We start from the raw sequence: 22,469 nt of genomic DNA, 5'->3' as shown, positions 1-22,469 counted from the left end.
TTCTTACATTTTCATCAAGCTGCCTAGGCACTAACTAACTAATCTAACAACATAGTAACTTTCCTGAAAAAAATGCAAATTAGGGTTGCATGATACAAACTGAGCAAATGGAATTTCTTTCCTTGGGCCCTTCTGAGTGGTGTAAGGTTAAAAGCAAACTTGCTCCATTGTACTGATATTATATTTTAGTGAGAATACAAACCAGCTTAAAGTTAAGAAGTTTTGTTCATAAATTTTTGGAGGAAACTGACTTGCTGTTCACCTGGGGCTTCCATCAAAATATTTTAAAAGATTTAAATGCTGCTGTATTTGAGGTCAAGCCAGGTAAGTGCAGTATCTATAACTGCTCATTCCATCACGACCAAAGATTTTTGTCTCTAGCAACCATATCATCATCTGCCGAGCTGTAGTACTTACTGTAATTTCATACAGTTCTGTAGACAGATATTGAAAAGGCATCTGGAAAAATTGATAGCATATCAAGCCAAAGATTTCATAAAAGTCATTTTCAGAATGCCCAGCTATAGGCACTGGTTTCTGCTTCAGACACACACTGCCAAGGGTATGTCTTCTGATCTTAGAGCTCCCCAGATAGACGTGTTTTGGGTACTACATCCAGGCTTAGAAATATTCTCCTATTGGGCTTGCCAGAAGGTGCCAGTACAAAGGAAGGAGCAAGAATACTATGTGCATTTGTTATTTTGTCTTTCCCTGAAACACGTAGTATCTTACTCAGGAGTCTGCGATAGGCAGCCCCCAATCTCTTTCAGTTAGCCACTGTCATTGGCCAAGTCACTGCTCAGTACAGTTGAATGGTATAATCTGACCTTGAATTTACTATAGAGGCCTCTTTTTGACCAGGTGTTTGTTCACCCTTCCAAAAGTGATGCATGTGCTTTTCCTCATCTCATGTAAATGTTGTTATTGCAGCCACCTTCAAATGTCATCACGCTCCCCAGATCGCAAGGCGATCCTGCAACAGAAATGATGAATAATAACTAAAACCCTTGGACTTCAGTAGTGCTTAGATCTGGTGCTGGTTCCCTCTGCATAGGGGTGAACTTCCTCGTTTCTTAACGCTGCAGCACACCTGCTGTGCTAAACCACCAGGAGAATCTGAGGTACATAATTTAAGGAAAGAAAAAGAAGGGTATGGGGTTGGGTGGCAGAATTTCTTTCATTTTTTGTTAAGCTCTTACATACACTTTTCCGAACGTAGAAAAAATGAAAGCTTTGAACAGTGCATTTTGGCCAGTTCAGACTTTTGTGACTAGGACTCAAGGTTGACCTTGAGCTGACCCCCGGCTTACAACGCCCAGGGCGATCTGCTGTTGCCCGTTTCACCGTTATGTGCTTTCTGGAGCCCTGGCTGATCACCGGGTTAGTGAATGCACATCCACACGGCTGATACAACGGACTAGTACCACTCTCTTATGTGACTTGCCTAAGCACTTAACTCCAACAAAAGGATTGTGCATTTACTCACCGCATCCACCCTTTCCTTCAAGTTGCTGCATGACCTAATATGCACCTGTCCTCCAGGTCACAGCTCCATTCCACTTGCCGCCGGCCCTCCCCGCCTCCTCTTCATGGTGTCACTTGACGTTTGATTGTCATTCGGCGCCTTGCCCGCAGCACGGAATGCACGTGCAGCTCCGTCAGCACAACAGATAAAACACTACTTCAGCACCCAGCAATTTATACCCATCTCCTTCACATCCATCACTCAACAGCCAGCATCAAGATGCAGAGTTGCCAAGGGTGAGTGATTCCCTTATGTTAGTAGGAAGCTCCATCTCCTCCACGCTTTATGAAAAAGCCCTTCCCCTCACATTTAAGACAGTACCTGTTTCTTCCCACCACAGCTATATGCTTGGGGCATTTCTCATCTGTAGCTCAATTTGTGGAAGAGGAGAACTCCCCTCACTCTCTACTTGCAGGATTCTAGCCCCTCAGTCATCTGGTATGAGGGAGTGTGAATGTGGGTGTCCGGGCTTCTGTCTGTCCAAAAGTAGGTGCACAACACCTAGCCAGAATAGCAGCAGAGCTACGCTTCATGCAGGCTTTGTTCTACCGGCTTTGCAAGAATGGTGACTCCATCACTGGCCTCATGAAATGGAGGGGCAGATGCAAGCATTGTAACTTGTGACCACAGAGATGATGCCGACATGACTATCACCCCACAGGGTACGCTGCACAGCTGAGCAATACACACGTTCAGGTCTCTCTCTCTCTAGACACACAAGGTGTTTCCCAGTCCTTGAGGTTTTCTGAGCTGTTTCCATGGTGCTGAATTGTGACATCATGGACGACTGTGGCATCCGTGAATGTCTCGAGCCAGAGGCGTGGACTCAGTCTGCAGGAGGCCAAGGAGCCAATTGTGCACGCACCGCATCGCTGTGCGGAAACGACGGGAAATGCAGAGATAGTGACTGAGTTAAGTGGTGCTTGTGTCGTGTGAAATATGTTTTCTTCTGATGAATTATTGAAAGAGTGTGTGATACATTAGAAAACACCTGGAGAGACAAACTCCAGCCCAGAGCAGCTGAGACCCAAACTCAGTCAAAGCCACAGTTCAGCTCGGATGAGCAGCAGTGACAAGGTCAAAAAGGAGGTCAGTTTGCAAGAGAAGCAGGGAGTCGGGAGAAGAAAGAGGGTGCTTAGTAGCAGGGTTTTTTCCAGGAGGTGTTTTGAAGTTGGCCTATGACCTTATCAGCATATTGCACGGTATATATCCACAGCACGGTAGCTTAGCGTTAATTGGTCTTTGAGACAAGGTTCCCTGTCTCCAAAGGCTTACAGTCGAAAGGCACAAGCCATGACAAACAGGGAAAGGCAAGACAGGAGCCTACGCCGAATGGACAATAGAACTTGCGTGCTGCTCCTGGAGGAGGAGACTGAGGGAGTTTCACGGAGAGCAGTGAGGCTATGCCAGGCACGTGGAGCAACATGGAAAAAAGGAGTGAAGAAGACAAAAAGATAGGAGGCCTCCTATTTGAGTAGATGCTTCAAAGAGCACGGCCCAGTTCATGCTGCTCCAACCCACGTGGTGGAAGAAAAAGCCACAGATGGGGAGAGCCATATAACCCTCATGCTGCATCCACGTGAAAAAAAGTCCCAAAGATCCCTCTGAGGAGCAGATCTGTACAAACTGATGGAACTGAGCGCAGTTACGTCCTCTTCTCACAGGCTGGATTTCGTATGCTAAAGCGACATTCTCTCCTGGGAAGGATTGCTGTCATCCAGTAAGCGGACTTTGCGGGCTGACAGTTGGACTAAAATGCTGCAGAATGAGGTCAATCAACAGCCCACGATTCATCCTTTAAACCAGGAAACCTCCCTCGTCGGTATTTATAGGAGTTCAATCGTTGCAAAGCCTGAACATCGAGAACGAAGTATACAAAGCAAGTCGTTATTTGCAATAGATTGTGCTCTTGTCACCCTGGGATTTGGCTACTTCCTTATCTCACACATTTCCCCCTTCCTTCTTCTCATCTTCCTCTATTCTCTACCCTTTTCACCTTCCTTTGTTGGTTTCTTCTTCAGCATCTGTTCTGCCTTCTCCCCCTTTCACTGCTAACCATAGCAAGGACAAAGCATTGAGGGCACTTTTAAATCTCTTCTATTTTAATTGGTGAGAAAAAGTGGTGCCATCCATTAGCACTCCACGTCTTAGGAATTTAATTAGATCTAATGACCAGATAAATGGAGAATTTTGAATTGGGACCTATGGGGAATCAGTGGTGTGAAGAGGATTATGTGGTGTTATTTCCTTACCCTTGCCTCTCAATTCCATCTCTGGGACTGCAGCTCAAGTGAAAATCACCTGATGAGAGATGAAACATCCTCCCAGTGGTGAAAGCTAGAGAGGGGGCCCGGGCTGAAGTCACCTCAGAACTCTCCTTCCTGAGATTGATGGAGAAGATGTCATGGGAAGGGACAGAGGTGCCAGTCTCGGAAGAGCCTTTTGCAGGCAATCCCTTGACAGTGCTGACAATAGCTTTTGAGGAAAGTATCATAATGATAGCCCTGCAGGGTGGGTGGGTAGCTGGCCCATCATTAGCGGGACCGGCGATTCTAAAACGGCACATACAGTTTTGACAAGTGTGTTTTATCAAGTGTGTGCAGGATAATTTTGCACGTCCTTGTATTGTCATTTAGGGCACTTAAAGTGTCACATAGATTTCACTACCCTAAAAGCGTATGTCAGTGTCAGAGAGTTATTCCAGTAAAAGGATATCATCAACAGCAACAACTGAAAACAAGAATCTGACGGAGTCATATTCTAGATTCTCTGTGGCCCATTTTAAATCCGTAAGACTGTATCCTGCCGCCCTCCAGGGAATGGTGGCAGGCTACGGCTCATAATGGGGTGCCAGGAAAATACCAGCACCTCTCTTCCCGCTTTGAAATTCTGCCGACATGAATTGATCTAGGGACTTTCACCCAGAGGCTCTGCCATTTCCCCACCTGTCTTAATGTGGAGGGTGTCATTCAAATGCCAGCAGGCTGGAGATGTGCAGTGCGGTCTTTTTAAAATCATTATTAAGCTGCTGCTGAGACAGTGAGTCTGCACAGATAAAGGCTGCCACGACTTTCTAGCGGGGAAATGAAAACGTTGAAACTAACCAGTTTAAAGCTAACCAAAAGTGGGAAATGTGAGCATCTGGTTCTCCCATCCCCTAGCGCCCTTTTACCAAGGGCAACGTGACTGGGGTTATTATTCCTGATTTACACTGCTGTAAGTGGTAGGACTGGAGCAGAATGTACCCTCTACATGCATGCACTGAAGAGTCGCTGGATAAGATGAGGCTCCATCTCCCTATCCACACCCCAAATCCTGGACCGTCTTGAGCCCTCTCTGTGCAGTCCAGAGGAAGGGGTGGGGAAAGGGGCGGGTAGGCTGCACATCACCTCCCTTCCCAGCCCCCTAAAGCTTCAGTCAGAAATGGGTAAAAGAATTCCAGGATGCATCATCTTTACCACACAGCCTCACCTCAGCCCTGTAGCATGGTTCCTGACAGGTATCCAGAGGAGAGGCTGGAGAACCTACCAGGTCCCCAGAGCAGGCATAGGTTCTTCACACCCCCAAATTTGGGGGGTGGGCTCTGATGCCTTTAACTGGTGTAGGAAAAAGGTGCAAACCCTGCCCCTCCAGGACATTCAGTGGTGGAAACTCAGCCAGGGCAAGCCCATGGAGATTTCCTTCCTTTAGATTTTTTCCCCAAAATGGATGATCTGGGGCAGAACCATAATCAGTAAATGTCCCTGAAATCCCTCTTGGCTAGGGGGAAGTGAACACAATTAAGTACCTGTAACACCTGGATACCACGGTAACTGGAAAATAGATAGATAAGTATATGGTATGTATGGGCTGGAGGGAGGGAAGAATGGATATCCATATCTAGCTACCTGTCTATCTGCCCATTCTTGGAAAGGCAGCCCTCGTGTACACAGTAAGAAAGGTGCTTTCAAGCAAAAAGTCACCCACTCTGAAGTTACATTTAGCTGCAGGGCCTCTTTTCTAAACAGCGAGCTGGAAAGCAAACCTGTTTTGTGTGGTAAACACATTTTAATGTGCTGTTAACTATATTTATATGACTTTCTGTCCCAGGAGATGGATTTAGATATGTATTAAGTAGGTTTCACCCTGGTACATGACTGCCCTGCCATATTTCATTTACATTGGGGACCCAGTGGCAGCCTGGGTCGTTAAAAAAACATTGTATAAACGTGCATAAAATATTTGTTGCAAGCACAGAAGTGAATAAAACAGGAGATGAAATGGATTGGAAGCCCAGGGGCATATTGAGCAGAGGAATTCAGAGGCAGATCACAAGTGCCATTTGCAACTTGCAATCGATATAAATATATTTTATTATTCTCCCTGATCACGCCATGTGCTATTCCTCATTTGGACCATGGACTTTGACCACCTCTTGTACATCAATTTCTGTCATTCTTGCAATCAAAATCACTTTTGGACACAAAATGAGGTTCCAGTTTCTTTTTGTGGAGGGAACAATAACTTCTTTGGAACAGATCCCAAGATGATGCAAACTGATGTAGTTCCAATGAAGTCAGAGGAGCGACATCAACTTAGGCCAGCTGAAGATCCCGCTCATCATTTTTATTGGGACCCTGGGAAAACCTGGAGGTATTTTTCCCACTGAAGCAGGTCTGCACTGATTTTTCCACTTCTCAGTGCAGGAATTTCCCTGTCATTTCACCAGAGCGATCTGGAGAGTAATCAACAAGTAAAGTAAGACCTTGTCTGAATATAGGAATGGGACATTAGCTCAGCAGTGACCCTGTACAGAACCCCCTGCCTGCTGCATGGTGACCTGACACTTAGTGATTGATGTACTGTCTGGCTGTGTTCTAAGTATTCAGGAGCAATGAAGTGACCCCTGACTATTCACACTCTGGCTCTAGTTATCTGCCAGTGGCGAGTGCTAGATGTGTGCCAGTTTGAATCTTTACATCATCAAGCAAAAGCTCTATGTGAGCTGACAGTGGGTTTACTGGTTAAGAGCACTGGACGTTTCTTTAGGTTGCAGCACAGAGACGGTGTGATGCTGTTTCCAACCAAGGTGATAACAGCAGGAGTGTACTGAGGGATGCAGGACACAGATGTCTTCTTACTTTTATTCTGTAAACTGTCCTCCACTTCTATTAGTCAGAAAGTGCTTTTAGTACTAGAGCTGGCAAAAATATAGTCTGAAGCTTTTTTATTTGATGGAAAAACTACCCTTTTTCCAATTTTCTGCAAAAATATAATTGGGGGAAATAATCTGATTTATTTTATTTAAAAAAAAAAAGAAAGAAAAAGAAAGCCAAAGCCCACTCAATTTTGAGTTTTCAAATATGAAATTTATTTTTTTCAGATTTTGTTCTCATTTAGACCCTTTCCCCTTACTACTTCCTTTTCTCAGGGGCAAAATGGAAAAAGTTCAAAAAATAAAGAGAGAAAGAGAGAGAAAGAAAAGGGGCAATAAAGGGAGAAAAAGGAGGGGAAACATTCAAACTGAAAAGCCACTCCCACAAAATTTTCAATTTTTTTGAAAATGTTTGGAAAAAATATTGAAAAAAATGAAATATTTTGAAAACTTGTCATGAAACACTATTTTTCAGCTAGGTCTAATTATGACATATGACGATGGGTACTCACAGAGCATGTTAGGAGTTCATGTCATAAGTATGCAGGTATACGTGTCAAGGGACACACATGAATATGTTAGAGATGGCACGGGTGCGTTGTGAGTATGCAGGGTGTGTTTCATGAGCACTGAGGAGGTACAGGCCTTTCGAGATACGCTGGAGACATGAACAAGCTGTGCCATGAGAATGCAGGAGAAGCATGTCAAGAGACATGAAGGTGCATGGATAGAGTGGGGTCAACATTGGAACCACAGAGAGGTTTGTTTAATTCTTATGATGTCAGTTCTTCAGTCTTAACCCAAATTCTATGCCTCCCACAAACGCAAAAAAATGGCCCAGAAGACCATACAATGGTGTGAGGCTTATCATTCCCCATGCCACTTCCTATCCTAACACAAAGGTGTGTCTGTGATGAGAAAAAAAAAAACTATTTGCAACAGAGAGAAAGAGAGAAATTCCATTTGGATTCTAGGATCCATTACTGCAGGTTCCTTCCACGGCCTCAGCTTCTCGAGCTCTTGTGTGTTTTTGTTTGGAGAAGCCAGCAGAGGTCACTCCAGTACAGAGATCTGTAGAGGTCTGCTGGGGAATATAAGGGTGGCATGAATTACGGGTGAGACTCAAAGGGGTAGGAGGGCGACGCAAGCTGTAGTATCCAGACAGATGCTCTGTAGTTCTGAGCCGAAAGGCCTGGGGAATACAAATATGTAGGGACCATGAGCCATCTAAGAGACCTGCACCGAGGACTGGGAGCCAGCTGGTGTGTGGAACTTCTTATGTTATTTTAACCAGACACCCAAAAGGGGAGTTATTGAGAAAACACCTAGAGTGTGAATTTGGATCAGTTGGGGAAGAAGGGAAAACTGCCGCAACCGGGGGGAACCAGGGCAGGCTAGGTCAGCCCTGCTCCGGTTACACGCACACATAATTGCAGCAGCGCATAATGTTCTGACGAGACAATGAAAATCTCCCCAAAGCATGAGTTGCCTTGTGGAATCGGGAACATAACAATAATAGAAAACCTTTCACTGCATCGAGAAAAGAAGTGTTCAGGTGGACTAACCAATCCCCTTCCTATAAATATATTGACAAAGATTATACAGATACAGCAAAAATGTAGCTCACTGAACAATTTGGCACGCTTGTGTCCCTATAGCATTGAAATGGAGAACCGTTGAGAAAATAATAGCAACAGACTTTACTTGCCTAAAGAGAAAAATCAGAGGGAAACCAGTAAAAACATCGCATTGGTTAATATATACATGTAGTAAAATGGGGAATGCTAGCCTAAGCAGAATGTGAATTTCCCTGATGACTCTATAGCTGCTGATGTGTTTAAGAATTTGTTTTCCCCTTCTTTATTCATGTAACTGGCAAAGAGTTACCGGAGATTGAGAAGACTATGTGTAGGGCAAGTAACGTAGTTTAAGATGGAGGATTCGTTTGTTATTTGATTAGCAGCATAATCTGTTTGGTTATTTCAAGTAACCAAACAAAGCTAGGCTAATATGAAACAATTAGAGCATGTAAGGAAAACAAATTTGCCCACGGAAAAAACGTTATGAAAAAATTTAAAAATATATAATTTTCAGTTGTAATTTTTGACTTTCCATTGAAAAGCTGTAAAATTTCCACAGACACACTCTGAAATGAGAATGTCCATGTATCTGAAAACCTCTTTTGTTGAGAGAAATAAAGTTGGTTTTGGTTCTGATTACAGCCCAACATGGTGAAAATCACGTGAGGACCATTCTGTGTGAGAGTCTTGAGCATTGTCTTGCAAGCCTTCTCACCATTTAAGGTTGAAATCTCATGAGATTTCCATGCCATAGATAACCCGAGTCCTCATCCTGATTAGATCTTGAAGTGCCACGCATGAGTTTCATCCTACTCCTAATCCAGATCCACACAATGTCTCCGGGGCCCATCTCCAGTAATTATGCAATTTTGCAAATTAGGGTGATTTTATTTAGGGTTTGTAGCACAGTATGCCAAGCCGCCCTAACACGCATCTGTGCATAGCGAGTCCACCATGATCTGCTATGAGGACAAAAAAGAACTGGCATAAACCTTTAACCAGACCCCAAACCCATCGCCTCACTTTTAACTGAGTGAATTCACCAATTCCTCCTTAAAACACCCTTGTCCTGCAGGATGTAACTCTACAAATGGTGTGCACAAATAAATGGAGAGCTCCATTGCTGGGAGACTGGAGATTGCTGTACCCCTTGTGCCTAATTTAGACTGGGAATGCCTTAGGGCAGGAATCGTGTCTGCCTGTTCCTCTTCAGGTACTCAATGGGCCAGACCCAGAGTATCTAAAACATTGAGTAAAGTTCTGGGATGAAGACCGTGGTTGGCAACTTTGCTCTTCAGACACAATGGAACTTCCTACATTAAGGGCAAAGCTTGTCCGTGCAGAAGACAAACCTTTCTTGGGGGCTGGTCTGTGGTGGTGGAATGAACTCCTCCAGGATCTAAGGATCATCCCAAATGTTCCACTCCAATTAAAAGGTGCTTTTCTTTTACCTTGCCTTCTCTAATGTGTGTATGTATTTATATTTCCCACAAAAACATCCAGAACAAAAGACTTTGCTGCATGCACTTCTCCCCCTGGGGAGAGGATGAGAGAACAAATGCATGATAGTTGCTTAATGCACGGCTGGAAGGTGCTCAGATATTGCAGTGAGGGTGCAGTGCAGAAAACTAGATAGAACAGAATTCAGTGCCTAGAACCCTGGTCATTAATAATGATGATTAATAAACCACCCTGGAAAATGAGGATGTTTCCCACTATCAGAAAAAAAGCAAGGAGAAGTTTCTGTCAGCTCTGTCTGATAGTTATCCCCTGATAGGAACAGGGCGTACTTCACAGGATGTTCATAGGAAGTGACAGGGCTTTGGCTCTTAGCTTGATGAAGCAGAAGTAATGTACCTGCGTTAGCCATTTGATGGAATTTTTTGGCAACTGCTCTGGTAATTTTGCAACCCCAGCTGCGACCTGAGGCATGAGATTCACACAAGCGGCTCCCTGTAGAGGGGTCCTGAAACACTGCCTGCCTTTCAACAGAGCAAGATTAATTCATCTGAAACCAACCAGGGAAACCCCACGGAACCGCTCCTGAGTGCAGGGACCGACTGCTCAGGTGACTGGGAATGTGTGAGCGAGTCTTTCAGCCTCCAGGCCACTGGCTTGAATCCAGTCTAGGCTTGTAGGGACCAAAAGCTTTTCTGATCTAGCAGCTGCTCAGTGGCCTGTGTGAAAAGACTAATTTTCTACTAGCCAGGTGGCGTTGGGGAAAAATCACACTCGTGATGGGCACTAATTGACCCCGTTTGAAATCTCAGCTGGGGGTTCGTGGATGGGGTAGACCATGGAAACGGAGGACTAATTCAGATCTCACCAGTATAAAGGCATTGACTGTAGTGGAGTTACTCCTGATCTACACCAGTGTAAACGAGATAAGCATCAAGCACTGAATTCTCTTTCCCATTCCCCCACCTAGAGGGAGTTGATGCAGGTCTGGACATTGATGGGATGGTGCAGAGACACTGACATGGCTGCAGCCCAGGCTGTAACAGACCGAGGGAGAAGCAGAAGACTTTGACTTGCCTTCCCAGCCCGAATCTCACTACAGAGAAGATTTCCGAGAGAGAAATAGAGCTGCTAAGTGTGTGAGGGCCCCCAGGCAGAGATGGCAGCAGAGGGAACCACTGTTTCTTTTTTGATTGGTTATTGTCTGTCTTAAATTAAGACAAAACAAGAGCCCAAGCTGTTAAAAGTCATGTTTGCCATGTACCAGGGAAGAAGATGAACACAGTCGCTGGAGAAGAGGGAGGAGGAGGAAAGTGCCATTTGGCAGTGGCCTGGCATGCTGCCACAGGAGAGACTGGTGTGGCTAAGTGGCCTGGGTGTCCTTTATTATCATTTACTATTCGTATAAGTGTGGCACCTAGGAGCCCATGGACCAGGACCCACTGTGCTAGGTGCTCTACAGACACAGAACAGGGTGAGGGACCTACCGAGAACCGGGAAGAGGGCGCAATGGGCATCAGAGAACCCTTAGGAAACCTCCACTCCTGGGCCCAGGCTGTCCCTTCTCACATGTTGTATCATTCTCCATGCCACCAGGCATGCACGGACCCTCTGCTCTGCCAAGGATGCCAGCATCATTGCCCCCACTCGGTCATAGACCTCTCCATGCCTCCTTCCATGTTATGTCCTTCCTGAATTCAGTCCCCAGGCCTCTACTCGCTCCATATTCAAGCCCACAATGAAGACCCACTTCTGCCATGCTCTCTCCTTGCATTTTCCTTGCCTGTCTCTTACTGAGAGAAAACAAATTTCCTAGGAAATTTTCTATAATTAGCCTTTTTTAATAAAACAAGCAACTAAAAACAAATATATAAAGCTATCACTCTCCAAGCACTATGTATATAAAAGTACTTTAAAGTATTTCTTCAAATGTAACAAAGAGGCAGGCTGTGATAAATTTGCCTAACATTGAGAATAAATTATAATACATTAATAATCATTTTTCTATTGATATTGAGGTTTACCCTCTCCAGAGTCAAGGTCCGCTTTTCCCAGCTTCAGACTTTCTGAATTTTCCAGCTTTGTTTTAAGTTAAAAAGCAAATAATTTGAGTGTAATTTAAAAGTTGCATTGCATTGCAACCTTCACCCTGTTGGGCAAGATGCCAGACTCGGATCTTTGCAGTTCAGCTATCCAGCCGCATATCCAGAAAGATGGATGATGCATCTTTCTGAATTTTGGTAAAAAAAATCCTTATTTTTTGCATATGAAGTAGAAGCGTCAGGAGCCAAAGAGAAATGTGAGATGGAATGCTTAATATGGGGATTTTAATCTTCACCACAAAGGAGTCTCCCCAATAAACAGTTGTTTCCTCAAGCTATTAATATCATGTGATTAAATCAAAATAAAGTATCAAAGACATGAAGGAAGATAGGGAAAAGAAGTGCTTTTCCTCACCTGAGTTTGTTCCACACCTGCTTTTTGTATCAAGCTCATTTAATATTGAAACAGGTCCCTCGGTGAGGAAGCTACCCAAAGCAGTGCAAAAGAGACAAATTTTAGTGTCAGGATATGTAAATGTGTAGATGACAACGACTTATATGGTGATTTGTTAGTTACTTATGTGTAAGTCTGTTTAAAGCAAGATGTTAAACTCAGCGTGTGTATATACACTCATTTTTCATGAAGTACCTTGAAGATTACAAATCACAAGACTATCTAAGTGCTAACTGTTGTTTTATTACCAGGAAACTACGTGACCCATTATTATTGCACTGGGACTCCAACTTTCAAACTCTTAACTTTATTCCTGTCGGTAATACCATTGAAATGAATGGGGTTGTTCACGTGGGCAAAGTTCCTCCCATACGTATGTGCAGGAATGGAGTCTTAGTTAGTTTTCTTCCCTTGCTGGTTATGTGAAGCTTTCACACAGTCAGAAGAGAGAGAGGTATTTTTTAAAATAGGGAAATATGTCTGTAACTGGGACAGAAATGATCAAAGGGGACGCCAGGGTAGGTGTACTTGAAGCTGTTTTTCACCTCTTGGTTCGTTTGAAGCTGACAAGTTTGATGTTTAATGTTTTCAAATTTAGAGAAATAAAAAAAGCACTATCTAAGGAGACATTCTTGCCGTGTAAGCGGCCAACTCCCATTGATGTTTGTAAGACTTACAGGCACGTTTAGCACTACAGGACTGGACCCTCAGTGAAAAGATAATGTATAGCTTCGGTGTTTTTATCTGCCTTTTGCCAAGATGCATGACAAATTTGTGCTAAATCAGAACCTCAAAATACTCCAGTACATAAAAGCAGGAATGTTATTGCATAACACAGGAAAAACTAGACAAAATTCACCACGCAACAGAATTGCTTCAGAAGCAAAAATAAACATTATTTAAAAATGTATAAACACAGATGGAATATTTTTAAATGTTCTAAGAAAAAAGCCAATTAAGAGTATAAAATATAAAAAGGAGAGAAACTTGGACAGTTCATAATTATTTTTTGCAGCTTGCCGGGGGGGGGGGGGGGAAGTAAAAAGATAAAGTAGAAAAATAAACACAATGAAAATCAGCGAGAACATGTATACCAACAGTAACTGCCTGTGAGGTCTGTGTTGCTTTCCACTAGCAGCTGCTGGTGCTGCCTTGAATTGCAATCCTCAAGTGTAGATGAACACTTCTTTCCAAACTCTTGATCCAAATTCATTGAGATCAATGTTGCTCTGTGTGTGGTGCACAGGCATAGATCAGCTTGCCAGTTCCAGGCCCTGAACTGGAAGCTCTTTATGGCCCCACTCCTTCAATTGACTCTCTGTGTGTACAGGGATCTGTTCACTTACAGCCATTTGCAGGGTTGAAGCCTAAGGAGGGAGCTGTCTATTACTCCATCAATTTTAAATGAGCTCACTCTGTCTACACAGACCCTTTTATGAAAAGACAGAAATGCTGCTTGTTCAGGCTGGCTTTCCCAGAGTCCCTGTTACTGATAGCTGCATCATAGCCGTCGCTATCACCAGTCATGCACAAACTGCAAGAGGCTCAGTTTCACAGATGTTTCTGGGACTGCTGAGCAAGAAGAATTCAGAATAAAAAAACTGGGCCTGAATCTAAGCAAAAGTGTTTTTTTAGTTTTTGAGGGGTTTTTTTGTTGTTACCATTTGAAATCTTTACCTACGAATTTAACCTTTTTCTGAGTGACCCAGTGATAAGGAAATGTACTAAATCTTATACCTCAAAGGGACTGAAGACACATGTAAATCTTTGACTCGTCTTGATTTGTTTCATACAACCCAGATTTTCAAAAGTGAGTAGGGATTTCAGACGCCTCAATTTTCAGGAGCTCAACTTGAGGCACTTTAAGCAGCCTGATTTCCTGGGGACAGATGTTCAGCATTTGTTGAAAATCAAGCTCTTTTAGAGTTTTCATAGATTCATGAGGCCAGAAGGGACCATTATGATCATCTAATCTGACCTCCTGTATAACCCAGGCCAGAGACCCTCACCCAGTATTTCCACATCAAGCCCAGACCTGCTCCCAGATCTTTTAGAAAGATGTCCAAGCTTTTCCAAGATGTCAAGACTTCACGGGATGAAGAACCCCCCATACGCCCATCTTAGCTATTCAAATGGCTCGTTACCCGCACCATTAATCATGTGGATCTGATGCCTAGGCTGAATTTGTCCCACTTCAGATTCCAGCCTTGGTGTCTTAAGTTGGGAACCCCAACCTGCTGATCACTTTAGAAGATGTTGGCAGACATTTATCTAGCGCCTTTATAATTATGTTTATGCTGCACTGTGGAGACTCAGCCACCGGCCAGTTCTGCCCAAGAGTGGCAGGAGGTGAAATCATAAGCCAAGAATATCTGGGTGAGTCTCTGCCCTTATGAAAAGTGCTCCAGGGGATCTATATTTTTACTGTGGCTGGGCATCATCAATACGCAAAGAACTGTACAGATATTCTTCACATCCATTCAGAACAGGAAGTCACCCACGCAGGGAACTGCCTAGCACTTAATGGACTGTATCGTTAGCGTAACATGAAGTCAATGGAGCTATGCCAGTTCAAACTGTTTAGGATCTGGCCATTAATGCCCTTGTAGAGAAAGAAGCTCAACTAATCTGCGTGCCATGAGGTTCACTGTGGCTATTTCAGGAAAATGAAAGACTGGTTAAGTCTTCTGAGATCTGAACCTTGATTCCAGAGAGCCAAAGGACTTCAGATCATTCAGCCAACGACTGGAGCTCTGAGCCAGAAGTTTGCTGGCTCAAGTTCCATAACACAGCCTGCAGTTCTTCTCGGTGCTGACTTCGGGGCCGCATGCCTGTTCTCCATGATTGGTGGTGATGTTCTCACTCTCCACCACTACTGTGCCTCTTCCCTCTCCGCCATCCCCCTTCGCTGCTGTTGTGGATGGCTGCTAGTCAACCTGCCTTTTAGCTTATTGGGTTGCTTCGCTGAGTTAATTCAGTGTAGAGCTGGGCAAAGCATGGTGTACAATCGGGGATTAAAAGTTGCCTGCTAATTACAGTCTGGGCGAGGGAAGAGTCTGTTCCATGCACCCAGCACAGAGACCTTTTCTTTGCTTTTGCTTCCTCAGTGAAAATGTCAGAGGCATTATCCACAGCCCCATGCCTACTAGGTGTGCTCCTTGAGAACAAGGTGGTGGAGTTTGCCACAGTGTCAGCTGGCAGCACTGCTCGGCACTTGGGAAGAAAAGATACAGATCAGTGCATACAACTAAAAGGGGGGGTAGAGGCAAAGATCCTGGTTTAGACAGAGGGCTGCTTGTTCCTGTGTCGTTAGCATCCCAAGTGCCCTCTTTGATTCTTCACCCTAAACTATCACAGAAATGAGCAAGCAAAATACACAAAGAACAAGTCGAACAAGCCCTTTGCTCAGTTCATCTTTGGCCAAAAGAGTTAGGGTGCTGGGGAAGAGACAGGAGAGCAGTGTACTAGAGCACTGTATGAACCCCCAGCACAAGAGAAGGGAAGAAAGGGGGTAGAGCAGTTGGTGACTCTCTAGGAATAATTATGGATAGACATGTGTGCGCTCCAGAACCTAATTCCCTGTAGCGTGTTGAGTTACAAGATACCAGGACAGATAACTTCATCATATGAGGCAATACTTAGCAACAGGGTTCCCCGAGGAGTTTAGGCAAAGGAAAGCCGTTACAGTCTCACTTGGCTTTTGCAATTTCTTAGTAGGCTGGGTTAGGAGATACCTATTTGCAGGTGCTAACTTGGTTCAGCACAAGCTGTATTGCAGAGTCACTTAAACATGAGCAGCTTCCTCTTCTTCCCTGCAGTTTCCAACACCCCTAAATCAAGCCCTTTCCTCTCCCATGATAAGTGACACCAACCCAAACATCCACCCTACTGCAGAATCTTTCTGCTCCCCTGGCGTACTCCCTTCCAGCTCTGGAACATCACATGCCCATCTTCCCCACTCTACCAGCGGCAACCCTAGACACTCCAGTACCAAGGTGATGGGCGCCGTTATGAAACCTAGCTTAGATTAGATAGAGCCCATCATGCCATATATATATGTAGTGTTGTCATTCTGAGCGAGAGGAGGAGCCATGTGGGATTGGAATGGCAAATATCCTAACAAGTTGCAATACAAACTTGACATAACGATCCGTTTCCCTTCTACTGAAATGCTGCCACATCTGGGATGAAACACAGCAGCTTGTTAAAAGCAAGCAGGAACAATATACAGCATGTTAGGGTAGGCACTGAAGAACACCCTAGTCTACTGAAACTCCAGGGAGTTACATTACAGAATATAATGACCAGTTTGAGAACTGGAATTTGAAAAAGACACCGGAATTAACATGTCTGGTTTTTATGAGAAACGACACAGAGTACTCTTAAATTACTTAGGTGCTTATGAAAATTTTACCCATAGGCTTTTCAATCAGCACAATCTTCATACCCATAGTTTTACATGTCATATGAATCCCCCCTAGCACAGTGCCCCTGTATCGTCCTGTAATATTGATTCAGGACTAGCATCAAAGGAAGAACACCCTCACCGCTGCCTGCTGTAGCACCGGGCAGTTTCAGGGTGTCCCACCCAGGCCAAAGGTGAGAAATCCCACAGTCACAGCGTAACGTGCCAGAAGCTCACAAGAACCAGTCGGGATTTAGCTTTGATTGGCCCACGTGTTACTTGGCAGGGTATTTGCACACTGTGAAAACATTTTTAGCACTTCAAAATATTTACATCAGCTTAATCATTTTAATGATGTGCTGTGATCGCAATAACCCCCTATGCAGGCCATTTCTCCAAGAGATAAGTGAGCTGTAAGGCATTAGTTACCTTCATCTTCGGTACATGATAAATAACTTGCATTGTGGTCAATTAGCTCACAGCGGAACCTCAGTGGTGAGAACCTATGGCTTAATTAATTCCAGTGCTGAAAACACAGTTCCTTTTGGTGATGTTGATTTAAAACCATTACTGTTTTTCAGGAAAGAATAAATATGTGCTCAGCTCATAAAAGCAATGACGACTCCATAGCATTTATTCTTTTCTAGCAAGGTGAACTGATCACACAGTCTAGAGATGCCTAAGCAGGGAGCAAATATCTGATATGAAGGGGGGGGGGTCTTAAGCTAGAAGACAAAGGTGTAGCAAGATCCTGTAACTGGAGGATTAAATTAGAACAAATCTAATTGGAAATAAGAGATAACAGTGAGAGTAATTAAACACAGAAACAACTTATCCAGGGAGGGGTAAATTCACCATCACTTGGCCTCTTTAAATAGGCACCACACATCTTCCTAAGAGAGATGTTCTAGTTCAACCGCAAGTTATTGGGCTTGATAACATTCACGTGTGGAGCAGAGAGAGTAATTCCTCCCACTGCTGGAATCACTGATTGAAGTACTCCAGCCTGAGCGATCCAGGAGGTCAGACTAGATAGTCAGCATGGCACCTTCGGGTTTTGAGACCTTGGAATATAATTTCTCATGAGTTCTTTTTTGTTGCACACTTGATCTTACCATCTTTAGCCATCACATGAAACATCACAGAGAAACTTGTAAGTAAATCTTGCTGCCACTGAAGTTAATAGAGATTTTGCCATCCAGTCCAATGGGCATCTGAGCTGGCCAAGGAAACATGATGCATTGTGCATGCAGTCTGCAATCCAACAGATGGGAAGAGAACAGGAACTAAAGGATATCCTCAAGAAAATGGATGGGCTAATACCTCATGTCTCTTTCCCTGACGTGCAGAGCAGAGCGTGGCTGTTATATTAAACCACAAGAACACCTACTGCACTGGAAACCTCTTAGCTATTTGACTTACTCTGTATGACGACTTAGGCAAAAGGAAGGAATATGGAGCCGATTTGGGAGCAAGAATGCATTTCTCTAAACTCCAAATCAGAGCTTCTGAACAAATTGATGATGATAACAATTTGTCAATTTCACTATTTTGGGAGGGCAGAGTTGCAGTTTCCCTCTTGCTCATCCACCCCAGTAAAGGAGTTTCTGCAATGTGGAAAGCATGGAAAAAAAGGTATGAAAAAATAGCTTTCCTGGTCATGCCTGCCAATGGAACATTGGCTGTTCACACTGAATGTGGTCTTAATCCAACTACAAAGGCTGAATTATGTCAGTGGCTCGACCAAAGAGATCAAAAGGCATTCTACTGTATTAAACCTCACAGTGTACCTTGTGGGGCTTTTACCTACCTGAAGACCACAAAAAGCCAGATTCATATCTCAGTGTCTTGAAAAAAGGTCTCTTTAACAGATATTTATATTAGAAAATAATCCACTCGGTTTTCAAAGGCTTGGAAAGGGTTTTGGAGTTGGTGAGATCAGTGCAGCTAATCCTTTGAAACCCTTTGCAAATGGAGGGCCTGGATAATGCCTGATTGGGGCTAGGAGAATCTGTTTTAGATTCTCTGGGAACGAGACTTTAGACAGTGCAGGAGCTACTGATAGGGGGGAACCTGAAAGGGTTTTGAGAGCCAGTTGAGATATTGAAAATTAATTCAAAGTTTGAAACTGTTTTGTCCCTGGAAATCCTGCTGGGGAGCTCATTCTGTCAAGCTATTTGCATTCTCTTCTAGTTCCTGAGATCACAGAATGTCCCTTCTTCAAGGCTGGGAAATGATTCATGAACCTTAAATTCAATAGCTGGGACACAATGAGTAAAACTGTCAAAAGAACCCCAGCTGACTTAGGCTCCTAAGTCCCATTTAGGTATTTAGGCATCGAACTATCTTTAAAAATCTGACCCTTCGGATTCTACATCCCACTGAGTTTTAATGACACTCAAGCTCCTTAAGGCCTTTAAGTCCCATTTGAAAATGGGTTTTAGGTTCCTGAGTCACTCAGGCATTTTCAAAAGTGTTATCCAATGTTGGGGGACAGGGAAGAGGATATTTGCTGCTCTGGATCTAGTGGAATGAGCCACATTAGCGGATTATTATGGAGTCACTGAAGTAAATATATAAGGATCAGCTTTTATGCTAACAGCTCTCACGGGTGAAACTGGGCCATACTGACCTTTATTAACCTCCAAAATCACTGAGGCTCAGTTTGTTTTGAGATTTACAGTCAAGTTGAGCTGGTTCTTATTCTATTGAAACCTTTTCACCCATCCCAAATGTTGCTGTCTTGTGGTATTTCACATGACCTCACAGAAAGGTCATAGAGGTTAATGCCTTTAGTATGATATGTATTGTACTCAGCGCATTGGAGGTCATTTGGCAACAAATCTAAAAATCTGGGTCATGGATTAGTGCCTCTTCCTTATCATCTGCAGGCAAATTTTCTTCAGCCTTGCCCTTCAGAAAGGGAGTAGAGTTGCCAGAAAAGACAATCCCCATGTAGCACTGCTGTAAAGTTGTACTTTCCCAGTGTGCCTTATCACCAGAGTCCACAGGAATTGCTCTTGAAACAAGCTCTGCCCATGCTACTGAATTGACAGCGGATGTACAGTTTGTCTGGAATGATGAGAGCATACCCATTACATGCAACTCCCCCAGAAGAAAAGTTCAGTCTGACTCCAATATGCCAAAGTTCAGTGTTCAAACAAGGACAGTGAAGAGGAAAGTTTCTCCGCTAAGGCGGTATCTACAGTAAACCTGCCCAGGTAATGTTTAATATGAAATGTTCTGTTCCAACTGTTTGTCTGAGGCACGTATCCACAGTCTGTTCATGCTAGGTAGAGAAAGGAAGACTGCGTGTGCACTGGTGTTAGATCAGAAGCAGACCCTTGGATTGGAAGAGACCGTCCATTCAGGCCTGAGGCTGGCGGTCAGCACATCCTGCTGCTGACAGTATACGATCAGTCTGTGTGCTTTGCCATTACAGTCTAGTCACGTTAACGTTCTCTACGATGAAGGTCCACCATTGGTGCAGTAATCCTGTAAAGGTTCTGAGATACTGCTGCAGTGCCCCAGACCTGCAAGTTTTCTTTTCTAGCTGTGTTTGCCTCTTGGTCTTTCCCCTTTCTATGCGCTTTCATTCCGGGCGGTTTGCAGAGAATTGGTATCCTGCACTCACAAGGGTAAACTTAGTTCTTTTCAGGGCTGCTTCTGCCAATGGCTGGTGGGGGCGGAGACGAATCACAAATGTTGTTCTCCCTTTTTCCCTCTCCATTAACATAAATCTAAATTTCTAAGATCAACAAATTGCAAATAGCTCCAGTTACCACCTCTTTGATGCTTGGTCTGTAAACTGAGATTGCATAGCCTTTATTCTAACTTGTCCTCCTGTATGCATGCTGCAGTATACAGCAGTTAAGAGAGAGGTGTAAGAGATGTTGGTTTTAAATGATAAATAAGCTGTTTGGGCAGAGCACCAGCCACTCCCATTTGAAATCAAGTGAGCTGAGTGCTCTCTGCTTTTGGAAATCTCCCATATGTCTGCTTCCCATCACTTCTCTTTTCATGTTTTAACCTGACGCCCAAGACCAACCCTTTCAGGAGAACCCTTGACACAGGACTGCACTTTGCTAGGGAGTCAGCTGCACCCCCAGCTGTTGATCACGCAGCTGATCTATTTACACATACCTTCTCAGTAGCTGTAGGATGGGTGTGGGAGAAACTAACAATATTCTAATGTCCTGAACAGTCCTTTTGGAATGAAGTTAAAGCTGACCAGATTAGGACTCCTACTCTTGGGGCACAGTGTATTCACACTGCGACTGTGTGTGTGGTTTTGGGGCACTGTATGTACCTTCTCCAGCAGGGCAGGGGCTTACGAATGAACTTCCCCCACATCAGCCTGGCGGGCCATCCCAGGGGAGTTTTGCACCAACGAGGTCAACCTGAATTCCCCCAGGACCACAAGACTTTTGGATAAACAACCTGTGTTTAGACTGGCTCAGGGCCCTCTTCCTGATCCAGCGAACAGAAGGCATTGCTCATCCCTGGGAAGGCTTGGAAGGACTTAGCCAAGTGAGCCCTCTTCAGTCTGGGTGCGTGTTTGGAGGAGTGGAAGCTGTGCTGAGCCTGTATCCCTTAGGACTGTGGGGGTCAAAGGGCTTACCTCGCCAGAACCCGTGTCTGAGCTGGGATGAACACTAGTAAGCTGATTAGCATACATGTTGTTTTCTCTAATGCTTTTCACCTTAAGAATGAAGTAGGCTTGCCTAGAAAGAGCTGTGTGCTAACTGACATCTGCAGCAATCACGCTGGTTTCAGTCTCTGAAGAGAAAGCAAGCAGGTCTGTTTAGGCAGACTGTCCTTGCGGGGAAATTACACAGTGAAGGCAGGGAAATGGACAGCCTGGAAGTAGCCTGCTCAGCAGGGAGAGACAGACAGTTCTGCACCCGCCAGGCAACAGCTGGGGAGCCACAAGCAACCAATGACAGCCCAAACCACAGAGGGGAAAGTCAGGTGTAGCTGCTCTGCAGAGGGACCTGGCGAGAGCGTTAACTTTGTTGCTGACAACATTGACTTAAATTTGTTCTGCGATGGGGGTTAAGTACTGACGGTTTGAGCTGCTGGAGGAACACACACACACGTTGTAGGTGCTGAAATAAGAAATACAAACAGCGCAAGAGCCGTCAGTCCCCGACAGTGGTGGATAACACAGAACTAGGCTTGATTCAAAAATAATATAGTGGGTCTGGGCCTTAATTGCCTGTATTGGCCACAGACTGTGCTAATGGGCTGACAGCACAATACTGCCCACGGTAAGTGATCCCAGGTGAGGTCACCACCCCACCTGCTCTCCATAGACCAACACTGCTGGCTCTGAGTCAAGCAGCGGTAGGGCCCCCTAGTACTCAGACATACAACAGGAAAGGAACCTTTAGCAGGTAGGAAGAGGTAGAAGCTTCTCAGTGACTCAGGAGCATAAGTCACTTTTGGAAGTTAAACCCAGAGTTCCTAATAGGAAAGAAAAATAGATGGTTCTCCAAGGAGGAGCTTGGCTCTTCAGGCCTAGTAGCTGGGGCAGCTCTTGGCACCCCTCCCTCTCCTGCAGAAGAGAGGTTTTGTCTGTAGGTATCACAGGACAGAACTTGACCCAGGCCCTTTTCTAGCAGGTGATCTCAGGGGGCATCTCCCAATTGCACTGCTAGCCACAGAAGTGGTCCCCCATCTTTCACTTGTGGGTAGCAGCCTACGAGCCCCTCTCCCCAGTTATGGCCTCAGAGCTCACCTCTGAGGGGCCAGTCCTGGTCTCATTCCTCCCTTTAAAGCCCAGCCTAGACCATGCTACCTGACCCAGCTAGCTGGGCCAAGGGGACTGCTTCCTATCTGACCTGGGTCTCATTCAGGGCTCCTCTCCCT

The 22,469-nt window shown here is 44.5% G+C and overlaps 1 protein-coding gene across 1 annotated transcript; it reads left to right on the top strand.

Annotated features, from left to right (window-relative positions):
* Positions 1–2,168: 2,168 nt before the first annotated feature.
* LOC137165636 (NXPE family member 4-like) lies at positions 2,169–18,450 on the top strand. The gene is given in 2 exon segments (XM_067566964.1): positions 2,169–2,187; positions 17,948–18,450. Coding segments are annotated over 2 exon segments (522 nt in total).
* The last annotated feature ends 4,019 nt before the right edge of the window (positions 18,451–22,469 follow it).

This window comes from Emydura macquarii, unplaced genomic scaffold, assembly GCF_026122565.2.
Source record: "Emydura macquarii macquarii isolate MOO-44397 ecotype Brisbane River unplaced genomic scaffold, CSIRO-AGI_Emac_v2 contig_312, whole genome shotgun sequence".
NCBI classification, from domain to species: Eukaryota; Metazoa; Chordata; order Testudines; family Chelidae; genus Emydura; species Emydura macquarii.
This window is presented reverse-complemented; position numbering and strand designations above follow the sequence as displayed.